This window comes from Canis lupus, chromosome X (assembly GCF_011100685.1).
Source record: "Canis lupus familiaris isolate Mischka breed German Shepherd chromosome X, alternate assembly UU_Cfam_GSD_1.0, whole genome shotgun sequence".
NCBI lineage: Eukaryota > Metazoa > Chordata > Mammalia > Carnivora > Canidae > Canis > Canis lupus.
In genome coordinates, this window is record NC_049260.1 from 91,601,874 (window position 1) to 91,629,679 (window position 27,806).

Consider the following 27,806-nt stretch of genomic DNA (forward strand, 5'->3'; position numbering starts at 1 on the left):
AACATCTCCTGATTTTTTTTTTCATTTTTAGTATCTAAATCCAAATAAATTAAAACATGATGTGGCCCAAACAAGATTGCCTGCAAGGGACTTCGAGCCTAAAGCTGGCTGGTTGGCTAAGAGTGCTGGACTGCCAAGGGACTTGGGGAGCCTGGCTGGAGAAGAAACTGTGATGAATTCGGGGAGTCTGTCCTGCAGAAGCAAGCCCGCAGGCAAAAAGGCGTGGAGACTTTCTTTTGTGGCATTTGATGGGGAGGAGGTGTCACTTCAGATGCTTGAGCTGGGAATGAAATGATCAGATTGGTACCTTGAGAAGTTTGGGCCCCTGGAGGGGAGATGCACAGACCCTTGCAAGGGCATAAGGGAAAGGCTTGATAAGGACCTGAAGAGAACAGTGGAGGTGAACAGAGGGGAGAATTGCCCTGAGAGGTGTTTTTGTGCGGGGCTGAATGGCTGGGCGGGGAAACCATATGCACACCAGATACAGGAAGGGCACATTTCAAGGTTAAGTACTTTTAGCATCAATCTCTCAACTAATTTTTCGTGGGCATGAGGACAATGGGTGGATAGGGGCAAGTACAAAAGACAACAAAGAGTGCACACTGGCTTAGGATTTCTCGACTTAAAAAAAAAAAAGGATTTCTCGACTTTGGCACTATTGTCATTTTGAGCTGGATAATTCTTTGCGGTGAGTGGGAGTGGGGCTGTCCTGTGCGTAGTAGTATGTTTAACAGCATTCCTACCTCTACTCACTAGATCCCAGTAGCACACCCCCTACCCCAAGAGGTAATCACCAAAAATATCTCCAGACATTGCCAAGTGTCCGCTGGGGAAGACAAATCAACCCTTGCTGGGAGCCATTGCTCTAGTGTCAGAAGAAGGGAAAGTCCCTGTTTGTTGTTTCCCTTTTTCCTTTGCCCTGAAGTGGCAGTGAGCATCTGTTCTGATTTGCCTGATGAAAGGCAGAAGACCCTTTAAGAGATTTTTACCTAAGGGTCCAGAATTGTTAGCTGAGCCCTCGGTATATACGCTGGTGTCCATGTCCTTTCTGAATTCAGGAGGGTGTTTCTTTTTTTTTTTAAGATTTTATTTATTTACTCATGAGAGACACACAGAGAGAGGCAGAGGAATAGACAGAGGGAGGAGCAGGCTCCCTGTAGGGAGCCTGATGCGGGACTCGATCCCAGGACCCAGGATCACAACCTGAGCTGAAAGCAGACACAACCACTGAGCCACCCAGGCCTCCCCAGGAGGGTGTTTCTAACTGGCCGGAAGGAGACCTGGCTTTGGAAAGAGGAACACTGTTCATCCCCCCCCTAGATATTTCCTATTTGTGTCCTATTCTACTCACAAAAAAAGGAGGAAGCCTTAGTGGAAAGGGTAAAGATCCCAAAAGCCAACTGGAGTGGCTGAGGTACATGGGGCAGTCCAGAATTACAGCCACCTCAGGGCCAGAGTGAAAAGAAGATGGTTGGTAGCCTCACACCCAAATCATCAGGGCTCAATGAATTACCAATTAAAGCTAAACTTGATGTGGACTCGTCAGGACTCGGATTACACAAGCCCAAATAAGAGCTGTTTATTGCAGTTCCTGGAAAGCTATCCATTTGTCTTCATCTACCCGCAGACCAGAGCAGTGGCCTAATTCAATCTAAGATGCGCTTTGAGTAAAAGTACATGGAAATTACAAATAAAAGATTGATGTTGAAGAAACAGCATTCCTAAACCTCACCACTCCCTCCAAAACATAAAAAAAAAAAAAAAAAAAAAAAAAGCGGCTTGAAGTTTAGGGTAGAGAGGAAGTGGAACTAGCTAGAACACCCAAAGTCACTGCCAGCAGGCCAGTACTATTATGGTCATGCCACTGCCCTTTGTCTTTTGCCTCACAATGCTCAGATTTTCCGGGGCCTTTTCTGGAGGCTGATGCCAAGTCGTGACCTGTAGTTTTCTCATCATTTGCTGCCATTACCGTTCATTTCATTAAGCACTCATTCAATCTATGCCAGACAGTGCCCACGGTGGCACTAAGCCAGTCCCCAGGGGCTCCCATTCCAAGTGGAGACTTCATAGAAGGCGGATGACATAATCATTTTGGAAATGTTATTATAAACGTATTGTATAATGTTTATAGCAAATGTCAACAAAGTGTATGTGTGTGGTGATGGGGGGGTCTTAGGTTAGAGAGCGGCCAGTCTTTTTGCAGGGGCGTGTAGAAATAATGGTGGTATCTCTCAGTTTTACCAGCTTCCATAGTTTACAAAGCGTTTTCATAAACATTGTGTTGTTCAATAATAGTTGCAGGCAAAGATTCTGAACCTGGGACGCAAGACTTATCTCAAGATTTTGCGCAGGCAGGCCTACTCCCTGGAAGCCTCCTTTGCCCCTTCTCTCCCGGAAGGCACCCCTGGTTCGTGTGCCCACAGTTCCTTGTTTTTGCCCTTAAGAAAGCCCCCCCTGTCCTGACTGCAGCTCTTTGTTGGCGGGGCGTGCTTTTAATTGGTGGCTACCACAGTTTCTGGAAGGACAGTAAATATTTATATTGAACTCGAGGGCCATAATTCTAAGAGTGAGGCCTTTGTTTCAGATAGGTCAAACATCCCCATGCCTTTAGGCCAGGGGTGTTATCAGCATTCTTACTGGCCTATTTTTTTTGCAACATATTTCAGGTGTATGCATTAGCTTAATTCAACCAAAATATGCCTAGGTCGGTGGATTTCTATCCAAATGTGACCCTTTTTGGGGGGTGGTGAGAGAATGATGCCCCTCCCCAAAGATGCCCATGCCCAAGTCCCAGATAACTGTGAGCATGTTACTTTATACGGCAAAAGTGACTTTGTAGATGTGATTAGATAAAGGATTTTGAGGTGAGGATTTTATCCAGTAGGTCCAATCTAATGACGAGTTTTTATTAATGAAAAAAGGAAGCAGGAGGGCCAGAATCAGACAAGTGACCAGGAAAGTAGTGGCCTGAGTGGTGCAGCAACAAGCCAAAGAACCTCGGTGGTCTGGAGAAGCTGAAAACAGATTCGCTCTCAGAAAAACCCCCAAAAGGCGCACCCGTTGATTTTTGGCCCAGTGAGACTTCTGACCGAACTCCAAAAACAAAAACAAAAACAAAAACAAAACTGTATTAAGTCACTATATTTATGGTAATTTGTTCCAGCAGCAATAGGAAGGTAACAGGGGTTCCTGTTCTCCCCCACCCCCAGCCTCGTCGTTGACCTTCATAGTCACCCACTTTCTGTATTCAAAGCCCGTCCTTCTGATTTTAAACCCCTGAAAAAGAAATACGTAGAAAGTTGGTTGCGGGCTTTTCAAAACGCAAGGTCCGTGCGGAGTAAGGCGGCGTCGTTCACCTTTAGAATTCTGCCCAGCGCAGCCGACTCCCTGGTCATCGCCGGCTTCCCAACGCACCTGCGGGCCTTCTCCGCACCGCGCCGCGCCCGCGCCCCCCGGGGACGTGCGCTGCGAAGAGCAAGGCTGGAGGCAGGGCCTGGGGAACGGGGCTCAGGGCCGACGCCGGGGAGCCGCGTCTCCAGACTCCCGGGCCGAGGCTCCTTCCCGTCCCGGCCCTGCCCGGGGGCGCAGCGGGGTCCAGCCCCGGCGCGTCGGCCCGCCGGCCGGGGCTGGCTCGGGCGCGGAGGGCGGGACCGGCGGGCGCCCGGGCTGGGCCGCGACGTGCCCGAGGAAGTTCAGCGTAGCGGGGGCCGCGGCTGCGGAGGGGCGGGGGCGGCGCGGGGCCAGGTGCAGCGGCGCGGGGCGCGGGCGGCGCGGCGTGGGGAGGCCGGCGCCCCGCCCCCTGCGCCCGCGCCCGCGGCTCGGGTTACCTGCGGCGGGTGGGCGGGGCGGCCATTCCGGTCTGCGCCGGCCCCCAGGCTCCAGGGCGGCGGAGCCGGGAAGTGGGAGAGGGAGCGAAGGAGGCGGAGACTGCCGAGCCCGCGGCCCGGCCGGGCTCCGAGGAGAGGGGCTGCATGGAGCGGCCGGCGCGGCTCTGCGGGCTGTGGGCGCTGCTGCTCTGCGCCGCCGGCGGCCGCGGCGGCGGGGTCGCCGCACCCACCGGTGAGTGCTGTCGCGGGCCCGGGCGGCGGCGAGGGCGGGCGCTGGGGGACCGCAGCCTCCGGCGCTCGGTTCGAGCTGGGGGGCCCGGGAGCCACCGGGCGTTCCCGGGTCGCGGGCGGCGGCGGAACGGGACGACGACTGGCGCCGCACTTCCCTCCCGTCGTCGGGAAGAGCCGAGGATCCGGGCGCCCGGCGCGGGGCAGAAACGTGCCCGCGGCGTCGGAGGCGGCGGGTCCGGACCCGGGACGGGCCCCGGGGAGGGGATGAGGGACGGGGAACCGGCGGGCCGGCGGCCGGGGTTCCCTACCGGGTACCCCGCGGTTGAGTGCCGAGGTGGAGTGGAAGGGCACTCCTGGAGACCCCGGGCCTCGTAAGGAAAACGACGAGAGGGCCCGGCCTCCTCTGGCGCTCGAGCAATCCGTTGGGAAACCCGGAGCAGCATCCGGGTGGATGCCTTTTTGTTTGCTTTAATAGCCCTTATATTTGGAAATACTGTTCGGTTTATGGGAAAGTTGCCAAGCTACCACCTACGGGGAGTTGGCGTGTGGATACGTACCCCTGGCCCCGTGCGGCAGCTTTTCAGTAATCAACCTGGCAGAGTTCTAGCGTGAAATCCATAATGATTTTCTTATGGGCTGCTTCTGGCTCGAGTGGCCTTCTGGCAACGTTGGGTGACCATAGTAGCTCCGAATTTGAGAGCGTTTATTACCATATTGACACAAACGCCCACAGTTTGCTTATTGCATTTTCACCAGTGTGTGGTGCTTTGAGACCCAGCCTGAAGCGGTGATTAGGAAATCTTGATGCCCTCTGTCGATTCAGTCAACAAAACGAATGCCGTCTGCTCCGTGCCAGGCGGTGTTTTAGGGGCTGAGGATGCGGGGGCGAGTGAACCGGGCCAAGCAAGCCCCTGCCCTGTGCAGCCTCTGTGCTATTGGAAGAGTCCGGGGGCGGGGAGTAAAATACCAGGTATGTCAGATGGCGCCAAGTATGATGAAGAAAAACCAAGGCGAGAAGGGGGTTGCCATTATAAGTAGGGTGAAGTGGGAAGCCCTTACTGAAAAGGTGGCATTTAAAGTGGAGGCCTGGGGCAGGTTTGGAGGTTTCAGTTAATAATTATTCAAGCGTCTGCCTTGTGTAGCACTGAGCCAGGCTGTGGAGGTTGACGTAGGAACCTCAGGGTGTACAGCATAATCCTTGCTGCACTGCCCCCCACCGTGCGCCTCCAGTTCACGGGGTGGGGGGGTGGGGGGGTGGGGGGGGTGGGATCCGATTCTCATAATCATATGAGGAAGCTCGGTCCAGAGAAAAGAGGGGACGTGTTGAGGGTCGCCCAGTTCATTAGGCTCCTGACTTTCACCGTCCTGCCCCAACACCCAGCCTCCTACAGACTCCCACACACACCTGAAACAACAGCTGGTCTTCTAGACTATACCCGGCAACCCCCAACTTAATCAGTTTTGTCTCAGCGGTTCATTGGTAACTTGGTTACTTAGAACACAAAAAAATTCTTTACTATTAGAAATACTGATAGAATTGCAAGGAGATATGGCCAAGGGGAAAGAAAAGAAACAGGGAACTTAAGTTTTAGAGCTCTGACATTTCCCAGCTGTGGGGCTCTGGTCTAGTCATTTCCCCATCCTCACCTGGCAGTTTTCTGATCAGTAAGTTCTAAGGGCGCTTCCTAAGCTCTAATCTTCTCCGTGTTCATAAAAATGATTAGGTTACCAGCTTAGTTTAGTCTCTTTAGGCTGCTAGTCCACATGGTGGCATGTCTTGATAACCACAACCAGCATATGTTTAGTGTTTAATATACTCTTGTGCCAGGCAGCATTCTGAGTTTTTCACTTACGTTGTTTCATTGAATCTTTACACAAAACCTATCTTGAAGGTGCTGCTGTGAGTCCCACTTTGTATATGAGGTAGCTGAGGCACAGTGAGGTTAAGAGCCTTGCTCCAAGCCCTGTGGGTGGTAGAGGGGAGCAAGGCTTCCAGTCCTGGCGGCCTGCCTCCAGAGGTCTTGCCCTTGAGCCCTCTGTAGAACGAGGGGAGTCCTTGGCTGGGAGAGGAGCTGGGCACCTCCCAGAGTGGCAGGGCAGGATTGGTTGGGACCCCTGAATGGAGGTATAGGTCATCTCTTAAGAAGTGGTTGACTGTGTGTTGGAGACTTGCTTTATAATTGCCACAGCACGTGGTCCAAACAACAAGAGCTGGAGGCATCCAAAAGAGGGAAAGCTGTGAGGGCTGGTAGTTGCGTGGAAGTGGTAAAAACTTGAGCTAGACCTTCAGGATGGGTGGAATTTGAGTGGGCAGAGAAGTTCTTTCTAGTTGGTGGAGAGTAGTAGGAGCAGAGAGCCAGGAGTGAGGGGGAGAGGGTGCTCCTTTGTGGGTAGCGAGCAGCTGGGCTTGGCAGGAGGGTGCGTTGGCAGAGTCAGCCCTGGCAGAAGGGTTCCGTTTGCCCACAAAGGCCCTGCGTGGGGTGCAGCATGAGGGGAATGACATGGGAGGAGAAGCAAGCGGGGAGACTTGAGCGGGTGACAGGCATTGCTGGAGTGTAAAGCTCCGCAGGACTCCAGGATTGAAGATGTCCCCTAGACAGATGTGTTGTGAATGCCTCCTGTCCAGGGCCCTGATTTACTGGTGTTGGCCTGCCTCACGGGACCCAGCAGAGCACATTCGTGTGATTGGGATGATTAAAAGGGATGTTGCAAGAAAAAAACAGACAGACATTGATGACTACTGAGTAGATATAAGGGAAGAAGGTGGTGACTCATATATGACTTTTGTGATTTCCTTAACTCTTCCCAGAATATGCATGCTTCTGCCAGCTCCTGGGATTGGAAAGGAGAGAGCAAAACTGTTACCTAAGCAACATGCCTTATTAGAAAGAGCATTGACCATGTCAGTTCCTAAGTAGAACGGTATGTTGTGCCAGATAACCATACAGACTCACTTGAGGCTTGAAGTCGAGTTGCGGGGAGCAGCTTGAGTCTCCCTCTCCTTCCCATTTCCCTTTCGGAAGGCAGTGATCAACTTCTAAGAGATGGTTGAAATTAGATGTCTAACTCGTTCTGTCCATAGGCTATGGACATGTATCCGGTTCATAGATGACCAAAGCAACTGTTAGAGCTGTTTTGTTTCTTCGAGGAGAAAGTAGATGACTAACATTTATATAGCACTTGCTCTGTGCCAGGCATTGTTCTGAGCATTTCATCTGTTAACTCATTTCATCCTCCAAATAACCCTTTTTTGATGGGTTATTATTATTATCCTTGTGTTATATGTAAGAAAACTAGAGCATAGAGAAGTTAAGTAGCTTGCCAGCTAGTAAGTAGCAGATCCGGGACAGGAACTGAGGCAGTCTGGCTCCAGCGTTAAGAGTCTGGCTCTTAATCCTACACTATATTGAAATTATATTACGTCTTACATATGAGGAACTGTTAGAGATCTTTAGGAAAAGTACAGTCACCACTTATTTATATACATATCCCAATGTGTTACATATACACACATATTCATATATATTTACATGTGTGGACATTGTATTTAAAGTTTCAGGACAAGTATGCGTATGCATGTGTGTATTTTAAAGTATAGGACGTAGAAAAATCTCAAGGGAAATGGAAGGAACCATTAGGGGGGAAAAAGGTGGCAGATAGGCACAAATAGCCTAAAATCCAAACCAATTGGAAGTTTTGACTAAAGGACACTTAAGAACAGATGAAGGAAAAATAAACCCATTCAAGAGATTGGAAATCATGCAGTTATTCTATCAAAATACTGAGGTTAAAAAATAGATTTTGTGAATTGCCTTGAAAATTGAAGTGTGATTTATGTGAGCCGTAAATAGGTAATTTTTTTTTATTATTATTATCAGGGCTTTAATTTTTGTGTGGGAGTCGGAAGGTAGAGTGTCAACAAGTTTGCTGGAATGTGTTTGTGGAAAAGTACAGAATAAGGCCAATAAAAGGCCAAAGTAGATTATAGTCTTTAGGAAGAACAAAGTTTTTATTTTTTATTATTTATTTATTTTAAGATTTTATTTGAGAGACAGCCGAGAGAACGAACCAGCGTGTGCATGAGCGCGGGGCGGGGGAGGGGGGAAGGGGCAGAGGGAAAGGGATAGGCAGATTCTCTTCTGAGCAGGGAGCCTGGGGATGCATTTCTCCATCCTGGGACCCCTGAGATCATGGCCTAAGCCAAAGACAGAAGCTTAACTGGCTGAGCCACCCAGATGCCCCTTTATTTTTTCTTTTTTTAAAGATTTATTTATTTATTTTAGAAAGAGGGGGCGTGGGGAGGGACAGAGAGAGAGGGAGAGAGAGTCTCAAGCAAATTCTGAGCTGAGCCGAGCCCAACACAGGGCTCAATTTCATGACCTCGAGATCACAACCTGAGCAGAAACCGAGTCTGACACTCAACCGATGGAGCCACTCAGGTGCCCCGGAACAAAGGTTTTACTAGAGGCTGTATAGCTGACAAATGATTAGTCTTCAAAAGTTTCATTTTTTTTAAAATTTTTTTTTATTTATTTATGATAGTCACAGAGAGAGAGAGAGAGAGAGGCAGAGTCACAGGCAGAGGGAGAAGCAGGCTCCATGCACCAGGAGCCCGACTTGGGATTCAATCCCGGGTCTCCAGGATTGTGCCCTGGGCCAAAGGCAGGCGCTAAACCACTGCGCCACCCAGGGATCCCTCAAAAGTTTCATTGATGTGATGTTAGAAAGGCCCAAATGGAGTAGCTGTACTTGCCAGTAATCACTTTGAATCCTCACTTTGGCACCATCGCCCCAGCCATTGGTGCTTCCAGACGCCTAGCTGGGTCTTGATGCAGTGTAGTAGGCGTCTTCTGCTTGCACCGACCCTGCTGTGGGCTGCTCTCCCCCCAGCTGGGCCTTTGGTCAGCCTTGTGGCAACACTAATGGTAGAAGAGTTGGGAGAGAGGGAATGAATATTGATGGTCCCGGGCCTTTGCAGACTACTATGAATGAAACTGACCTCTGGGGAAATGCCAACTATGTAGTGCCTATGGGGCTCCTGTTTGGGGACAAAAGGAATTTTTTGTTCTGTTAAAGGGGAAGGTAATGGCATAAGTATTTACAGATTATGTTAGAGGCCCAGTGTACTCCAGAGGGTTGGCATAGAGTCTAAAATACAACTCTCTGGATTGATAAATTTAGACAACTGTGGCCTGTAAGCAATTAATAACAATTAAGTTTGCAACTTCGGACAATTTGGCGGGATTGTTCTTTTTAAATAGTTTAAGTAGTTTAATCAGCTTTATTTTGGAATCATCTTCAATTTACAGAAAAACTTCAAAGATTGAACAGTTTCTGTACACGCCTCATCCAGTTTCTGGCAGATGATTTTGGTAGTCCTGATCTCAGGAGCTGTCAGCAAAGTTTGGGATGATGTTTCCTCCCCCCACCACCCCACTCTCTGTATTTCCCTGTTTTTGCCAGAGGCATTAAAACTCCCTTCCCTGATGATAGAGCTGGGTCCAAAATAAGAGAGTCACTAAATATTTGGTAGAGAGAGTGGTGAGTTTTCTCCAAATGAGACATATTTTTAAGATACTGGTTCAGTTTCTCCTCTTTCCTTCCCTCTTCAGATTAGTCAAAGCTACAGTCCCAGCTGTTTAGTGTCAGACCTCAGGGGAACAATAAGGACTATTAAATCTTTCTCAATACTTCTTTGGAAAAGTTATAAAAAACAGTTACCAGGTCCCGTTAGCAAGCACGATTAAAGGTGTGCTGCTTAAACTCACCCACAGAACTGCTGAGATGGAAGTGTCTGCATCGAGTGACGTGTAGAATCCCAAGCATAGGGAACCCCAAATTCCTGCGGGAGGAAAACGTAAATTTAAGACCATACTCTTCCTGGGTCCAGCGTCCACACCATAGCAAGTAGTTAAAAATGAGGCTTGGGGGAAAAAAATGAGGCTTGGAGCCACACTTTCTGGGTTTGTATCCCAGGTCTGCCTTTCATGAGTTATGGGACATGGGGAAATGACTCAGTGTCCTTGACTTCAATCGCTTCATCTTTGAGATGAGGCTAATAGTCTCTATCTTGCAAGATGGTTGAGTGGAACCAATGGATTAACATGGAGAGCGCTTAGAACAGTGCCTGGCTCAGTAAATGTTAACTATTGTGAACTCAGTTTTATTATTCTTGGCCTCTAGGACCGGAAGGAATGGAGTCAATGGCCCACTAAAAACCTGATGTCGATAAATGTATTTCTTGTGCTTGATTTGAGCAGAAACTCAGCCACCTGTGACGAATTTGAGTGTTTCTGTTGAAAACCTCTGCACGGTCATATGGACATGGGATCCTCCCGAGGGAGCCAGCCCGAATTGCACCTTACGGTATTTTAGTCATTTTGACAACAAACAGGATAAGGTAAGTGTTACAGAACGTACTGCATTGATGAGGTAAAGTGAACACTCTGAGTCGGAGCCGAGAATAAATGGAATTCTAATCTTACTTCAAAGTGGGAATTTTGTTTGGGGCCATTTCCCAATTACACCTGGAAAATGACTGACAAGACTGTTGAAAGAAACTGAGCATTTGAACATTTGAAAATATTTGCTCATTATCTGATAATCAAATGCAGTGTGATTACTCTGTTAGGAAACGCTAGATATCTTTATCTACTAGGCACTCAACAAATAATTGTGTTAAAATGTGTTCCTGTGTTCCCGCCTGTAGCGTCGTGTGGATGCCATACTGCCAGTTTCTCAGGGAGCTTTTGCATTTCCCATCTTGCTGGTGACAGGCCTACAGATCAGCCAGACCCAGGCCATGCAAGAGTAAATGGCCATGTGGCAGGAGGAAAAATAAGATGTTGGGGCAGATAGGGTGGACCAGGTTTCCTAATGGCCAGGGAGAAGACAGCGGAACTCGCAGCCTTTCCAGTCAGGTGTAGACAACTGGCATCAGTGCCTTTTTGTTAACAAGGTTGGATAATTTCAGATTCTTTATGATAGTCTTATTCAGCGGAGTTTTCTCTCAGGCCTTGTTGGTTTTGTAGCTCCTTCTAGTTGACAGATTCTTCAGAGCATCAGATCACCTGTCCACAAACGTTTTCTGTCTTTATACCTTCTTTCAGTGAGGGGAGAAGGCAGGGCCATTCGGGGTTGAATTTGCCTGGGATGGTGAGGAGACTGAATAAGAAGTCGCTACCAGTGACAGTGCTGTGGATCAGTGAATCGCAAGATCATTGTGTTCACACAGCTTGGTGGCAGGGAGAGTCAGGAGAACTTGGTTCTAGTTTGGCGTACCACTCAGTCGTCTCCGTGGCTTGTGTGAGTTACTTTAATCTCCTGAGCCTCACTTTTCTGCTATGTCAGGTATGGCTCTGCGCACTTCCCTGGCTCTCTGGGACATGACACATAATATATGTGAAAACACAATAAAGTGAGGATGGAAAAGGTTCTTCCTCTTGAGGTAAACTTGCTAATCTGCCGATCTTGCCCATTTTCTGCTGAGGTATTAATCATGGCTTAGGTGTTCACTGATAAGTAATTGAAGCAACTTAGAAGTTTTTGCATTTTATTTATTTTTTGTTTTTAAAATTTTTGTAAAGATTTATTCATTTATGAGAGAGAGAGAGAGAGAGAGAGATTGAGAGAGAACAGTGGGGAGGGGCAGGGGGAGACAATAGGGAGAGAGAGCCTCAAGCAGACTCCCCACTGAGCACGGAGCCTGACATGGGACTCAATCCCAGGACCTCGAGATCATGACCAGAACTGAAGTTGAGTCAGCCATTTAACCGACTGAGCCACCCAGGCGCCCCAGAAGTATTTGCGTTTTAAAAAAAGTCCTCTAAACCCGAATAGACATTTTTCCAACTAAGGTGTACAGATGGCCAGCAGACACATGTAAAGATGCTCGACATCACTCATCATCAGGGAAATGCAAATCAAAACCACAGTTAGATCTATCACCTCATATCTGTCAGGATGGCTAGTATTAAAAAGGCAAGAAATACTGGGGGACATGGCTAGTTCAGTCAGTGGAATGTGCAACTCTTGATCTTGGTTGGGGTTGTAAGTTTGAGCCCCACACTGGCTGTAGAGATTACTTAAAAACAATCATTTTTTTAAAAAAGGACAAGAAATATCAAGTGTTGATGAGGATGTGGAGACAAGAGAACCCTCTTGCACTGTTCGTGGGAATGCAAATTGGTACAGCCACTACAGAAAGCAATATGGAGATTCCTCAAAAAAATTAAAAATAGGACTGCCCTATGATCTAGCAATTCTACTTCTGGATATTTACCTGAAGAAAATAAAAACACTAATTCGAAAAGATACATGCACCTCTGTGTTTATTGCAGCATTATCTACAATAGCCAAGGTATAGAGTCAACAACTTAAGTTTCCATTGATACACACACACACACACACACATACACACATATACACACATGCAAATGTAATATTACTCAGCCATAAAAAAGGATGAAATGTGGCCATTTGTGACAACATAGATAGGCCAAAGACAAATACCATATGATTTCACTCTTACGGAATCTAAAAAACAAAAGGAACAAAACAGAAACAGATTCATAGATACAGCAAACAAACTGATGGTTGCAAGGGATGGGGGAATGGGTGAAGCAGGTGAAGGGAATTAAGTTGTACAGATTTGCAGTTTGTCATGGACATGAAAAGTACAGCAAAGGAAATATAGCCAATAATATTATAGTAACTCTGTGTGGTGGCAGATGGTAACTAGGCTTATCATGGGGATCACCAAGTAAGGTATAAAAACGTCAAATCACTAGGTTGTGCGCTGGAAACTAATATGTTGTATGTTTACAACTCTACTTCAATTTTAAAAAAACAAGCAAGCAAACAAAAAAGAGCTGCTCTTCGTTCAGAAGCCTGTAATACTTTCAGGAGTCAAGTTCCCCTTTTTACACTGTTGGCTTCCTCTTGTTTCCTAAGGAGGGGCCATAGGCATTTGGATTCTTGGTGGCAACTTTCCTAGTTCAGCCTTGAGAAGTTATGGGAAAGACCTTTAAGAGCTTTGCCTAAGTATCTCATTGAAACCGAGGAGAGGTAACCTTTTCTCCTAACTGGTCCACATTCACTAGCCAGCCAAGCACACCCAAAGATCAATCAGGTAGACATGGTGATAGTCTAGCCTAGAAATGGGACTAATCCCACAGTACAGATACAGACATTTAGACTTGAAAGAAACTTTAGGAGGCAATGGAATTAGAATTAGGTTTGAGCATTTGTCTCTTCCCCTTTCAAGGTGTGTGACCCAAGCAAGTCACTTAACCTCTCTGAGCTTCCATTTCCTTGTTTGTAAAATGCTGGGGGAGGACCTACTTCGTGTGAATGGTGGGTATATGAAAGGAGATGATGTTGGTAATGCACCTGGCACCACATTAACATTCAATAATCATCAGCTTTTATTATCATCATCATCGTTGTTATTAGGTTGAATCACATGCAATTGTTGCTTCTTTAGGACATATGGTTCAACCTAATATTGCCCTCCATTTTGCCCCTGAAGGAACCATCTGGAGATCATAAAGGTGACCTCTGCTTAAGGCCTGCTCATTTATATTCCAGCCATTTGACAGTGTCGATGGCTGTCCATGCTACATTTGTGATAAACATGGATTATCCCTTCTAATCCATGATGGGAGATTTCCTGTCTAACCTTTTGAGGTTTACAATCCTGAGGCTGACAGTGAATGGCAGAAGTGATTTCCCTTTTCATCCTTTGGACAAAGCATTAACATCATCATACAAAAACTGGGCCATATATATGCTTTGAAGCATATGGAAGTAGTGGCCTTAGGATACTTTGTATATGTTAAGGGGGCTTATGGGACTGTCTAATGGTCCTAATTTGCTAAATGAGATAAACCCTTGGGGTCATTTTCAATCTTCAAATTGGAGGATCATTAACACGAGAGACCGGGATTCATAGATAATTTTTTACAAATACAAGATTAGTTTTAAGTGGCTGCCCTCCACCATTGTTTTAGCAATATCTACTGGTTTCCCAATCTGGCAGGTAGAAGAAGGATCTGGCATCAAGTTTTGTTTTTATTTTTGTTTTTTGGCTTGTTGTTAAAAGAATGTTGATTTATTTGCTTTGGCATCGGATTAAATCTCTCTCATCACCAAGAGATAGCAAGTTTCACTAGGTTAATAAATTAAAAAGCTGTTGTTCCATACAGGCATCCAGGAAGGCAAAAACTGAGGCTGACTCTCTTTTTCTACTGAGAAAGGAATCTGGAATTGGGAAAGGTGTGATCCAGCCAAATGAACATTGGTCCTGAGGGGAGGGACCAGTTCAGGACTCTGGCCTTGGTTTTCAATAAATTTTCAAAGAAGCCCAGATTCCCCAAGGGGTGGAGCACAATGTCATACAGCAGCTACCAGCAAAATGAGTCACCACAGCCAAAAGTCATGTGGGAGCCATCAGACATACCTCATCAAGATCTGCCGGGATTTAGTTCCTTGTTTGATAGAGATGTGCTAGGCTGGGTGATTGTTGACAATTGGGGTTTCTACTTTTTTCAAGCCAATTTAATATCATTTGCCTTAAGCTTTGAAAGAGATTTTTTTTATTTGAGAGAAAGCCAGCACAAGCAGGGGGAGTGCCAGAGGGAGAGGAAGAAGCAGGCTCCCCACTGAACAAGGAGCCCGGCATGGGGTTCAGTCCCAGGACCCTGGGATCATGACCTGAGCCAAAGGCAGATGCTTAACTGACTGAACCACCCAGGCACCCCAGAAAGAGATTTTAAAAATTATTTTATTTTCCCCCTACTATCTCTTTTCTGATTTATTATTTATATGCCCCCAGTATAAGATTCAGATTAAGTACTGAAGTATTTAATTTAAAAAATTTGATTATAAAAAATTTGATTATAATGAAAATCTCTGTGTAATAAAATTCCTCAGCCCTCTCACTGGAACAATGTCTAATATAATAAGAGAACTGGGATTTTTCCCATGATGATGCTAATTTATGGCATTTAACCATACATGTCCCCCCACCCCACCCCTGGTATCTTCAGGGTGCAGAGGCAGCTTCCAAATAAGAATTATCAAGGATCCTTATGTCCATGTGGCTCCTTTAGGAGTATATAGGATTAGAGCTTAGGAAAACTGGGACGTTGGTGAAATTTGCACTTGGGACTTTTTGTGCCACCATTACTATGATCGCGGAGCTGGTCTTCACTTTCACAGGCTAAGAACCCTCATCCCCTCAGCACACATTCATTTCTCAAGGGCCAGTTTCTTACTTTGCCATGAGAACTATCACTGTGAAAAAACATCCTAGAAACATCCAGAAAACATCCTTTCTGTTGGCTTAACTGATGTGTTCCATTCTGGTAGGCACCAACTATATAGAAAGGCAAATGATAAGTAGGTTTCTTTTGTTTTTTTTTAAGGTTTTATTTATTTATTGATGAGAGACACAGAGAGAGAGGTGGAGACATAGGCAGAGGAAGAAGCAGGCTCCCTGCAAGTCCCTGTGGGACTTGATCCCAGGATCCCAGGATCATGACCGGAGCCAAAGGCAGATGCCCAACCACTGAGCCATCCAGGTGCCCTGATAAGTAGGTTTCTTATGAAAGAATTAGAAATTAGTTGTGAAAATGTACTTGGCTGAGAGTAGCTGGAGGTCTCACTGAAGGTGGGCATAGCTTTACAGGTGGGACAGAAGTGCTCTGTGCCCATGGGGCCAAACTGCCCCCCCCTTTCCTCCCTGCCAGAGGTTTGTGCACATGCCTTTCTTTGTCCTTTCTTAAGTGCTAGTGCCTTTCAGAGTGCTGTCTTGTTTGAGCCTGAGAGCTATTTAGTCTCACTAATGTGATTTTTTTCATATCTTTGCTATGATTCATTAATTGTTGGTTTGCTAGCTACCTCTCGGAGAGCATCCTTAAGTCTTGATTTGGGGAGTGTCTGATGGTGGCCCTCATGCTCCTGCTGGCAGTAGGCATGGGAAATGGCAGAGTAGCTCCTTAGGGTGGCAGACAGAGGGAACTATGACAAATTTTCCACTTCAGGGCCATCAGCACGTATATAGAAGGAAATGCTATCTCCAACTTGAGTCAGAAACTATTGCAAAACAGGAAACTCCTTGGAGCTCTGATTAAAAGCAGCTTCATTCTTAATTATTCTAACTCTGTCAGCTTGGGAAATGTTAATTTCCTAAAGAGCCCTCTAATCTCATGATCCTAAATCATAATGACCAGATTTGTGATTTCCATCTGTATGCAGTATATAAGCTGGCTTTCTGTAGTTCCACAGAGCCCATCTACTTTTTTAGAATAAGAGGGCGGTATACTCAGGGCATAAAGCTATGCTTAAGATTTCTGTGTTTGTGTGAAGTAGTCAGAATGGTCAAACAGTACAGAACGAAGTTTAATGAAGAGTCTGTCTTTGGTCCAAGGCCCCCCCCTTTGCTTCCTGTCCTCAGAGGTGACCAGGATTACTGGATTCTTTTAAATTTTTTTTTATTTATTTATGATAGAGAGAGAGAGAGAGAGGCAGAGACACAGGCAGAGGGAGAAGCAGGCTCCATGCACCGGGATGTGGGATTCGATCCCGGGTCTCCAGGATCGCGCCCTGGGCCAAAGGCAGGTGCTAAACCGCTGCGCCACCCAGGGATCCCGGATTACTGGATTCTTAAGGCAGTTTTTACCTTGATCTTGATAGTATACTGAATCTAGTTAGGAAGTGGATTTTTTTTAAAGATTTATTTATTTATTTATTTATTGGGAGAGAGAGAATGCGCAAGGAGGAGAAGAGGCAGTGAGAGAGGGAGAGAGAAACCCAAGCAGACTCCGTGCTGAGCATGGAGCCCAACTCGGGGCTCCATCCCAGGACCCTGAGATCAGGACCTGAGCCAAAACCAAAAGTCAGATGTTTAACCAACTGCACCACCCAGGCACCCCTAGGAATTGAATTTTGATAATCTTCCTGTGTTTCCTTTAGAATTGGTTTTATTTATTTTTATTTTTTTAAAATATTTATGATAGTCACACAGAGAGAGAGAGAGAGGCAGAGACACAGGCAGAGGGAGAAGCAGGCTCCATGCACCGGGAGCCCAACGTGAGATTCAATCCCGGGTCTCCAGGATTGCGCCCTGGGCCAAAGGCAGGCGCTAAACCGCTGCGCCACCCAGGGATCCCTAAAATTGGTTTTAGACAGTTGATGTGTTAGCATGGTAGGTTTATAGGTAAATGTCATGATGTTTATACATTTAAAATGTGGGAAATTATCTTTTATCTCTACCAGGGTTTCTCACTAGTGGTACTTAGTGACATTTGGTGCAGGATAATTCTTTGCTGTAAGGGGACGGAAAACTGTCCTGTGTATTGTAGTGTGTTTCGCAGCATCCTTGGCCTCTGTCTACTAGGTGCCAGTGGCAGCCCCCTCCTAAGTCGTGACAAACACACATGTTCTTAGACATCGTCAAATGGCCTCCTGGGATGGTGGGGGTGGGCAGAGCAAAATCACTGCAGGTTGAGAGTCACCAGTGTATGCCATCTGATAACCTTCAATTTTTTTTTTACATATTTGACCATGCTGATGTTTTATTACCTAAGCATATTGCTGTATGTTTGCTAGAGCAATGCCTTTGTACAATTTCCTGATTTTAGAAAATTGCTCCTGAAACTCATCGTTCAAAAGAAGTACCCCTGAATGAGAGGATTTGTCTGCAAGTGGGGTCCCAGTGCAGCACCAATGAAAGTGACAATCCTAGCATTTTGGTGGAAAAGTGCACCCCACCACCTGAAGGTAACTGAAAGCACTGTTTGTTGGAAGTTAGGGAATAAATGCACATTATCCATATGTTTATGTTCAGTGTTCATTAATTCATTCAGTTTTCAAATATGTGCTGAATCTGATAAGTTCCAGGCACTTGTATTAGGTGCTGACAGCACAATGGTAATTACGAGTATGTCCCTGCCTTCGAGGTGCTCACTACTTGAATAACTGTGCCTAATAGTTCTATAGCATTGAATAATTTGGAATGTGATATACACACATATATACCCTCTCTTAAATTGAGCCTCATAAACTTATTTTGTCAAGTGAGCAAGGCATATATTATTACTCTGATCCACTTTATGAGGAAGAAGGGAACTGAGTGAGTTGCTATTGGTCTTCAGATGACGGGCCCAGGGTCTTAAAAATACCCCAAATACTGCCCTCCTCATTCGATAGAAAGATTAGCTTGATATGTGAAACATATTTGGGGAAAGGCATTAGAAAAGGAAAATGAGCCCGCTGGCCTAGGAAAAGCTGTCCCGTAGTCAGGTTGGTCATTGGCCCTTAGTTCCCTTCCTGCCCATTACCCAGTTTCTTCTGGCACTTGGGTTGCATGCAGGGAGGAGCTTATCCTGATTAAGAGCAGGGCTACTGGGGCCCAGATGTCCAAGTTTAAGTCTCAGCTCTGCCAAGTAACAGCTGTGTGACCTTCAGCAGATCACTTAGCCCCTACCCACTTTACTCTCCTCATCTGTCAAATGGGGCTGATGACAAGTCCCTGCCTCCCAGGACCTTGACAGGATTATGGAAGTCAGTGTACATGAGGTGCTTAGCATAGGGCCCGGCAAAGAGTAAATGCTGGATATGCATCATCTATAAATATCATGCTGCCCCTTATTTGGAGGGTCCTATCTCCCACTTCTGAACTTTAGCACTACATGGCCTGTTGGCCTTTCTGTCTACCTGCCTTGCACAGGTCAAAAGTAGATGAAGTCCTATTTGTAAAATAAAATTCGCTATTGCCAGGAGGCTGGGAGCATGGTTTAAAACATCTTACCTCCCCTACTCTCATTTCTTTAGAAGTTTAATAAATAATCTGAAAAAGCATAAATTGTATTAGGACAATAAAATGGTTGATGATGCCTCCGGACAGTACCCCTTCGAGAATCCTGAGGGATAGCAAGTTTGCATTTTAAACATAGGCATTTAACTTGCTGACATGATGCCTTAAACAAAAGGCTTTATAAAGGTAGTTTTCAGATGATAAAGATTGCAGAGCTCCTCAACACACAGTAAACAACTACCAAGAGCTATGTTCACTTTTCCCCCAAATTGCTTCAGGAGGAATATTTGTTTAGTCTTTAAAACGAGATGTGTTAGTATCAGAAGACAGGAAGGTAAATTTTAACTCAATAGACTTGTTTTCCTTTAAAGACGGGTAGATATATGGGTTGTTTGTGTTTTCATGTTCATTTAGGAATTCCATATTCATTGCCTACCATTGAAATATTATTTGACCTTTAAACTCTCTGCAGTTAGGCGTACAGAGTTAGGGCCCCTCAGTGATCATAAAAATATTTTCTTGGTATCTGGAGGTGAGAGAGAAAGTTGTAACAAGTTAGATTTGGGTTTTCTCCATCCTGGGTGCCTTCTGGGTAAAATAGGATGAGAGATTAGGGACTGGCTGTCTGGTAAAACATTCTCACTATTCCCCATGCCCCAGAGGGATTGGCAGGTTTGTATGACAGGGAGAGAAGCATCCTAAACCCTTGGCTGGATATTCTAGGTGATCCTGAGTCGGCTGTGACTGAGCTACAATGTGTTTGGCACAACCTGAGCTACATGAAGTGTACTTGGCTTCCTGGAAGGAATACAAGCCCTGACACCAACTATACTCTCTACTATTGGTGAGTGTGTATGGGAGACTTGGGGAGAAGGACTGATTGTGATTATTTGGGGAGTGTTGGTCTCCAACCTCATTAAAAACCAAAATTGAGAAAAGAACAACCTGGTTTTTGGGGCTTTATTTATCATTATTATTTTTTAATATTTTATTTATTTTGAGAGAGTGTGTACAGTGGGGGGAGGGGCAGAGGGAGAGAGAGAATCTCAAACAGACTCCCTGCTTAGCACAGAGCCCAATGCAGTGCTCGATCTCTTGACCCTGAGATCATGACCTGAGCAGAAACCAAGAGTCTGACACTTAACCAACTGAGCCACCTAGGTGCCCCCTATTTATCATGATTTTTATTATTTTTTTAAGATTTTATTTATTTATTCATGAGAGACAGAGAGAGAGAGAGAGGCAGAGGCAGAGACACAGGCAGAGGGAGAAACAGGCTCCATGCTGGGAGCCGGATGCGGGACTCGATCCCAGGTCCCCAGGATTACGCCCTGGGCTGAAGGCGGCGCTAAACCGCTGAGCCACCCAGGCTGCCTATCATGATTTTTAAATTAAAGTATAAATTGACATGTGTTATATTAGTTTCAGGTCTATAGCATAGTGATTCAACAATTCTGTACATTACTCAGTACTCGCCACAATAAATGTAGCCACCATCTGTCATCATACAGCATTATTACAGTATTACTGACTATATTCCCTATGCTGTACTTTTCATCCCCCTGCCTTAATTTATTTTATAACTGGAAGTTTGTGCCTTTGAATCCCCTTCATCTATTTCACTCAACCAACCTCACCTCTGGCAACCACCAGTTTGTTCTCTGTACTTAAGAGTCTGTTTGTTTTGTTTTGTAGATCCCACATTGAAGTGAAATCATATGGTATTTGTCTTTGTCTGACTTACTTCACTTAGCATAATACCCTCTAGGCCCATCCATGTTGTCCCAAATGGCAAGAGCTCATTTTTTTTTATGGCTGAGTAGTATTCCCATGTGTATATATACCACAGCTTCTTTATCCCTATTCTTTTTACAAACCCAAGAAGATGGGCACTTTGCTTCAGTGGAAGATGCATCTACTTTTTTAGAAGCCTAGTTTCTAAAAGCATCTTTAAAAAGTAGTGGTAGATCCACAGGATGTTGGAAAAATGTACAGGGAGATCTCAGTGTACCTGTCATGCAGTTTCTCCCAAAGGTAATAGGATCTATAACTAAAATACAGTATCAAAACCAGAAAGTTGCTGTGGTTATATCCACCCACCTTATTCAAATTTCATCAGTGTCACATGCACTCGTGTGTGTGTGTGTGTGTGTGTGAGTGTGGTTCTATATAATTTTATCACATGTGTAAAAACTAGAATAGTTCCATTACCACAAGGATCCCCTGAGTTACTATTTTATACCCATACCCTCCTCCCTTCTGCACCCTGCTCCTTGCCTTCCTCTTCCTGAGTCTCTAACCTCTGGCAATTATTCATCTGTTCTCCATCTCTATATTTTTGTCATTTCAAGAATGTTACTAGAATAGACATAGCACGTAATTGGGGCTGACTTCTTAAAAAAAAATTCTGCATAATACCCTTGAAGTCCCTGCAACTCATGTGTATCAGTAATTCATTCTTTTTTTTTACTACATGGTATGGATGTGCCAGTTTAAACATTTATTCATTGAAGGATATCTTGTTTCTAATTTTTTGCAATTACGAATAAAGCTGCTGTAAATACTCCTATTCAGGTTTTTATGTGAGCATAACTTTTCCTGTTTATGGAATAAATGCCCAAGTTGCTGGGTCATATGGTAATTGCATATTTTGTGTTATAAAAAACTGCCAAACTATTTTCTAGAGTGGCTATATCATTTTATATTCCCACCAGCAATGTATGAGTGATTATTTCTACCTTTAAAAAGGAAAATTATAACCATGCCCAGGGATAAAAAGTAAGTTGACTGAGCACCTGAAACTAATGTCACATTGTATGTCAGCCCTGCATCAATTAAAAAAAAAATAAGGAACTGATGAGAAAGCAATTATTAAAAAAAAGTAGGTTTGCTTCCCACAAAATAACTTATATCTGAGATTTGTGAGCACATCCACAAAATCTGTTGAATTTCTAAATTAATCTTTAAGCATTTCCTTTCTTTTAGAGCCTAGGATTATTAGCAGCAGAACAAGGAAGAAAGGACCAGGTTAATCACTTCAATTCAGTAAGACTTTATTTGGCACACAGTGTGGGTGAAGCACTGACGAGGCTGCAGAGATAAGAAACATGGCTCTTTGCTCATAGAGTTTAAAATGTGGAGGGGGAGACAGCACCCGACACAATTACCTGTATAAAAATAACAGTGCATTATGAAGGCTAGCAGAGGCACTGACTTTATAGAAGCTAGGGTGGAGCTTGGGGTGGTAGGGCAAGGCTGGGGGCTTGGATGAAGGGTGGGGGCTGCACAGATGGGGGGTTGTCCGAGATGGGGCCCTGGGGAAGAGCATTGAGGAACGGGCGTGTGCTGTCAGTGTGGTGCCAGGCTGGGGAAGCAGAAGACCTTGGGTCAGCGCTGTACCCTCCACAGGGCCTTGCCCCTCCCTCTGTCTTTCTTTCAGACTGCTTCTGAGAGGATGGGGTGTGGAGTGCCATGTCCAGGACTCCCAAAACCAATAGGAAAAACGTGGCCTTTGCTCCTACAATGTCCATTTTGCTAGATGGCTGGATGAGACATATTTTTGGTGTCTCAGAGCCCTCTGTCTGTCCTGGACTAGAAGGCAGAAATCAGCAGACTATGGCTTTCCAGTCTGGCTCCCAGGTTTGGCCTTCACGCCCCCCGCCCACTCTGACCCCGCCATTGCAGGGGCGCTCCTGACAGAGTCGAGAAGTGCTGTCTGTGAAGTGGTGTGGTTCAGTCTTGAGGGTTGTTTTTTCTCCTGAGATAAACAATTCTCATTTGAGGTTTTGGAGTTTCACTTGCCCACTTGTGATACTTGTTTCTCCTTTTATTAATTAGAGCCACACAGTGGCTCCCCAGTGGTTTTGGGATAAAGTCCAAACCAACCCCTCAGCACTCCGGACAAAAGCCCCTTCTGACCTGGCTCCTTCCGCCCCTCTGGCCCAGCCTCCTCCTTTTCTTCCTCCTCCTCTTCCTCCTTCTGCACACCTCCACCCTCTTGCATCCTACCATCCAGCCCTCGCTGAGCTCCTTTCAGTTCCTCAAACAGACCGTTCAAACACTAACAGAACAGTGGAAGCACGCTGCGTCCCTGTACGTCCCAGACCTGGTCCTTTCACCTGGATGCCCCTGCTTTGTCCTGATCTCAGCTCAGACATCACTTCCTTTCCAGAAAGCCTTCCTTGACCTCTCAGATCTAGGTGTGTGCCCGGTCATCGTGTCCCATGGTACCTTGCACTTTCCTGTGTCATAATACTCAGCACATTGTGTTGTCACTTCCTGTTTACTTAGCAGTAGCCCTCCCCAGGCTGCCTTCTCCCTTGACAGCAGGGGCTGTATCTTGTTATCCTCAGTGCCTGCCGCATGGTAGGTGCTCCAGAAATAAGTTTTAAAGGTGTGGTAGGGTCCAAAGCTTACAGAACATTTGGGATTAGCATGAGGATTTAGGAGGGGTAAGCCACTCAGGAGCTTTATGGTTCAGGAGTAAAAAGAGAAGAGGACTGAGTAGGTCGCACTCCCCAGAGAATTGCCAGTGAAGGAGCCAGGGAACTAAGCCTTACAAAGAGGAGCTTTGCTCTGATGATGTTGCAGTGTAGTCTGGGGAGAGCTGTTAGTACATTGGGAGAGCTGTTAGTACATTGGGAGAGCTGTTAGTACATTGTTAGTTGATAGCATCTCTGTGTTCATTATGCTGTTAACTCCTCCTGTTCTCCCTGGAGTTGCTATTGGTAAAATCACAGGGAAAACCTTTAGAGTCTGTGTCTATAGAAGGTGCAAGGGAAGGAAGGAAAAGTCTTAAAACTACCTCATTCCATGGCCAACTGTGTGGGAAAGTAACCCGGATATAGGAGTCAGGGTGGTGCTGGAGGTGAACAGTGGCCTGGTCCCTGGAGTTCTTGCAACCCAAAGATAGGGAAATACCTTGAGGCGTGTACTAGCACAAAACAAGTCTTAGCGCAGAGTGCAAAACCTAAGCCCCCTCCGGATGAACAAATGATAAAAAAATTGGACCCACCAATTTGAAAAAGCATTCTTTCTCTGGGTTGAAATATTCCTCTTCATTTGGGCTGACACAGCCAAAGTTGAGAGCAAATGGTGCTTAGGCTGGCTGTCAGTCCTCAGTTGATGCCTCTGTGAAGAGGATAATCTACAACCATTGGAGGTGGCTCATGAAGCCACCCCAGGAGAGTGGTGGTTCACTGGTGCCTGAGGGGGATGGGTGTCAGGGTTACCACTTCTTGTTATACGTGGTTCCAGCATTAGTCATCAATATGGACTCTTTCTGTAGTGTAAACAACCTGCACTATCTGGTACGAAGCCACAACTCACCCATGACTGTTTACATATTAATTTAAATTAATTAAAATTAAGTCACGTGAAAACCAATTGCTCAGTCTTGCTAGTCAATTTCACACATGGCTAGTGGCTCCGGCGTTGGATAGCACAGGCAGTAGATAGTTCTGTAAACCCAGAAAATGTCCTTGGGTGGTGCCAGCACAGATTCTGTATTCTTCTGCCCTCAGCACCCTGCAGCTTATTCTTTTAACAGATATATTCTGTTAAATGGGCAGAGTCATATTGATGCTACTTCTTAAGGTTGTTGTCAGGGTTGCTATTGGGTGAAACATGTTTGGAAACCGTGCCCAACTCCTAACATATATAGAGGAAGTGATCGACGCAGGTGAGCTATATTGGTTTATTATTATTGTTGTTGTTATTATTATTATTATTATTATTCATCCCCACTCCCTTGCAGATGTCACCAGTACACATTGGGGGCTTCTTTCCCCACTTGGAAGAATTAGCAGCTAGTCCTGATCTCCTCCACTCCTGCTCTCCCCTAGAGAAATCCTTTCTAATCACAACCACAAAAGAAAAGCAGATGCTTGGCCTGTTAATTATCAAGCACTTGGAATTGGTTTAGGTACAGTTTAAATCATGTCAAATGAACTGCCAGAGAATGTTTCCCCACTCCCCAGTTAGAAACTGGAGAGTTACTTTGAAGCCCCAGGGCAGTGACTTGTGGTCCTGCAGGGTGAGTCTGGCTGGCATTGAAAGAGCCTGACCTTAATAGCTGCAGACTAGCTCTGCCAATGAATTTTAGGGAATTTCTTACCACATTAATCATCTTTAGGCTTAGGGAAATGGTCTTTAAATTTGTCAATTTCCTCCTTATGTCTGTAGTGTGATTCTTCTGCAGAGGATTTCAGTGTCTGAATCTTAACAGGAAGCACCTGAATGTCTTCTGGCTCAGGTTCTTATCTAATATTTTGCAAGAAGTCCTCCAAAGTTGTCTGTTCAAAAACCGATATTTCCCCTTTTGTTATTTTGTCCAAATTACAACGACAAAAAAAATTTTTTTTTAAATTTCCTATCTGGGGTCCATGAGAGTATGTGAAACACTGAAGGTACAGAAGTGAAAAAGGAATAGGAAAAATTGCCCATTAGAGAAGTTCCTCTCTTTAGTTGAAAAAATTCAATTTTCTGCATGTTTTTTTTTTAGTTATGTAACAAAAGTGTCATAAATTTCTTCACTTTCTGGGTGTGGGTAGAAAACATTCCAGGGCTGTCTGATCTAAAAACTGGCCACAGTACTTAGTTTCTAAGATTGTTTTTTTTTTTAATTTTAATTTTTAATTTTTATTTATTTTTTATTTTATGATAGTCACAGAGAGAGAGAGAGAGAGAGGCAGAGACACAGGCAGAGGGAGAAGCAAGCTCCATGCACCAGGAGCCCGATGTGGGATTCGATCCCGGGTCTCCAGGATCGCGCCCTGGGCCAAAGGCAGGCGCCAAACCGCTGCGCCACCCAGGGATCCCAGTTTCTAAGATTGTATTCATTCATGAACCACAAGGGGCCTGCAACTAGGAAAAAAACTTTATGTACCATCCAATAAGGGACAAGAGCATTTTCTGTATTTTTTAAAAAAGATTTTATTTGTCTGAGAGAGAATGAGCAGGGAGAGGGAGAGGGAGAAGCAGGCTCCCAGCTGAGCAGGGAGCCTGACGCTGGGCTTGATCCCAGGACGCTGGGATCATGACCTGAGCTAAAGGTAGATGCCCAACCAGCTGAGCCAACCAGGTGCCCCCCATTTTCTATATTTAAATATTTCTTTGCACAACCCTTGAAGGAGTAAATAGATTAGATCTGAATTTTGAGGTTTATTTTTTAAAGACTATTTTTGTAGGGAAATTTTAGGTTTACAACAAAATTGAGGGGAAGGTACAGAGATTTCCCATGTACCCCTGTGTCCCCACAATTCATGGCCTCCCTCATTATCTGTATCCCCTACCAGGGTGGTACATTTGTCACAATCTACACTGATACATCTTAATCACTCAAAGTCCATACCTTACCTTCAGGCTCCCTCTTGGTGTCATCTATACTACGGGTTTGAACAAATGTATCATGACACATGTCTGTCAACATAACATCTTACAGAGTATTTTCATTGCCCTGGAACTCCTCTGTCCTCTGCCTATTCATCTTTCCCTCCGCAACCCCTACAGCTACTGATCTTTCATTGTCTTCACAGTTTTGTCTTTTCCAGAGGTTCCTGCAGTTGGAATCATACAGCATGCAGCCATTTCAGAGTGGCTTCTTTCACTTAGTAATACGCATTTAAGTTTCCTCCGTGTCTTTTCATGTCTTGATGCCTCTTTTTTTTTTCATGTTGAATAATATTCCATTGTCTGGATGCACCACAGTTTAAGTGTTCACCCCCTGAAGGGCATCTTAGTTGCTTCTGAGTCTTGGCAATTATGAATAAAGCTGCTATAAACAGTTGTGTGCAGTGTTTTGCATGGAGGTAAGTTTTCAACTCCTTTAGGTAAATGCCAAGGAGTGTAATTGCTGACCATATGGTAAGAGTATATTTAGTTTTGTAAGAAACCACCAGACTCTGTCCCAAAGTGGCTGTAGCATTTTGCATTCCGAAGAGCAATGAAGTAGCATTTCTTTCCCTCTGCATCAGCCCCAGCATTTGGTGCTGTTGGTGCTCTGGATTTGGCCATTCTCATAGGTGTATGGTAGCAACTTGTTTTAATTTGCATTTCCCTGATGACTATTATGTGGAACATCTTTTCAGATGCTTCTTTGCCAGCTGTATATCTTCTCTGGTGGAGTGTCTGAAAGTCTTTAGCCTATTTTTTAATTGGGTGGTTTGTTTTCTTATTATTTTAAGAATTCTCTGCATATTTTGAATAGCAGTCCTTTATCAGATGTGTCTTTGCAAATATTTTCTCTGAGTCTGTGGCTTGTTTTCTTATTCTCTTACTATTGATTTTTGCAGAACTGAAGTTTTTAATTTTAATAAAGTCCAGTGGACTGATTATTTCTTTCCTAGATCGTCTTTAGTATTGTATCTAAAAAGTCATCACCACGCCCCAGCTCATCTAGGTTTTTCCCAGTGTCATCTCCTAAGAGTTTTATAGTTTCGCACATTACATTTAGGCTTGCGATCCATTCCAAGTTTAGTTTTGTGAATGGCGTAAGGGCTGTGCCTAGATTCATTTCTTTTTGCATATGGACATCTAATTGTTCCAGCACCATTTGTTGAAGAGACTGTCTTTGCTCCCTTGTCAAAGATTAGCTGACTGAATTTAGGAGAGTAGATCTGAGTTTTGTAAAACCTGATTTTCAAAAGAATCCCCTGGAGAATTGCCATCAAAATGCTGATTCGTAGGCCCCGGGCAAAACCCTGCTGAGTAGGATTCCCGGGAGAGGGCTTGAGGAATCTGAATTGTATACAACTACAGATGATTCAGAGGTACCAGGTCAAGGGTTTGGGAATTGTCACTCTTAGTTCATTTTAAAAATTGCCTTCCTTTTCTGTAGAACCTTTGCCTGACTCCGGTTATGACTGATGCAGGGCTTCACTCTGTCCTGCCAGCTACCACAAAACAGAATCCTTTGATAGCCTAGACAAAAA

General features: G+C 45.1%; 1 protein-coding gene and 1 long non-coding RNA gene across 3 annotated transcripts in view; one reads left to right on the top strand and one right to left on the bottom strand.

Moving 5' to 3' along the window:
* Positions 1-3,126: 3,126 nt before the first annotated feature.
* On the bottom strand, positions 3,127-3,610 carry LOC102152153. Its single transcript, XR_005386412.1, has 2 exons — positions 3,357-3,610; positions 3,127-3,276 (listed from the first exon to the last, which is right to left on the bottom strand). It is a non-coding gene; the product is annotated as an uncharacterized LOC102152153 (long non-coding RNA).
* Positions 3,611-3,911: 301 nt separating this feature from the next.
* IL13RA1 (interleukin 13 receptor subunit alpha 1) overlaps positions 3,912-27,806 on the top strand; it is a 54,707-nt gene continuing 30,812 nt past the window's right edge. Inside the window, exons 1-4 of one of the 2 annotated variants that reach the window (XM_038588154.1) lie at positions 3,912-4,059; positions 10,319-10,458; positions 17,702-17,840; positions 19,600-19,720. In XM_038588154.1, the coding sequence (XP_038444082.1) occupies positions 3,972-4,059; positions 10,319-10,458; positions 17,702-17,840; positions 19,600-19,720 (488 nt within the window). In that variant the 5' untranslated portion in view covers positions 3,912-3,971. Of the gene's footprint in view, positions 4,060-4,847; positions 5,029-10,318; positions 10,459-17,701; positions 17,841-19,599; positions 19,721-27,806 lie in introns of those variants that run through there. The other variant, XM_038588153.1, reaches the window with a different exon arrangement.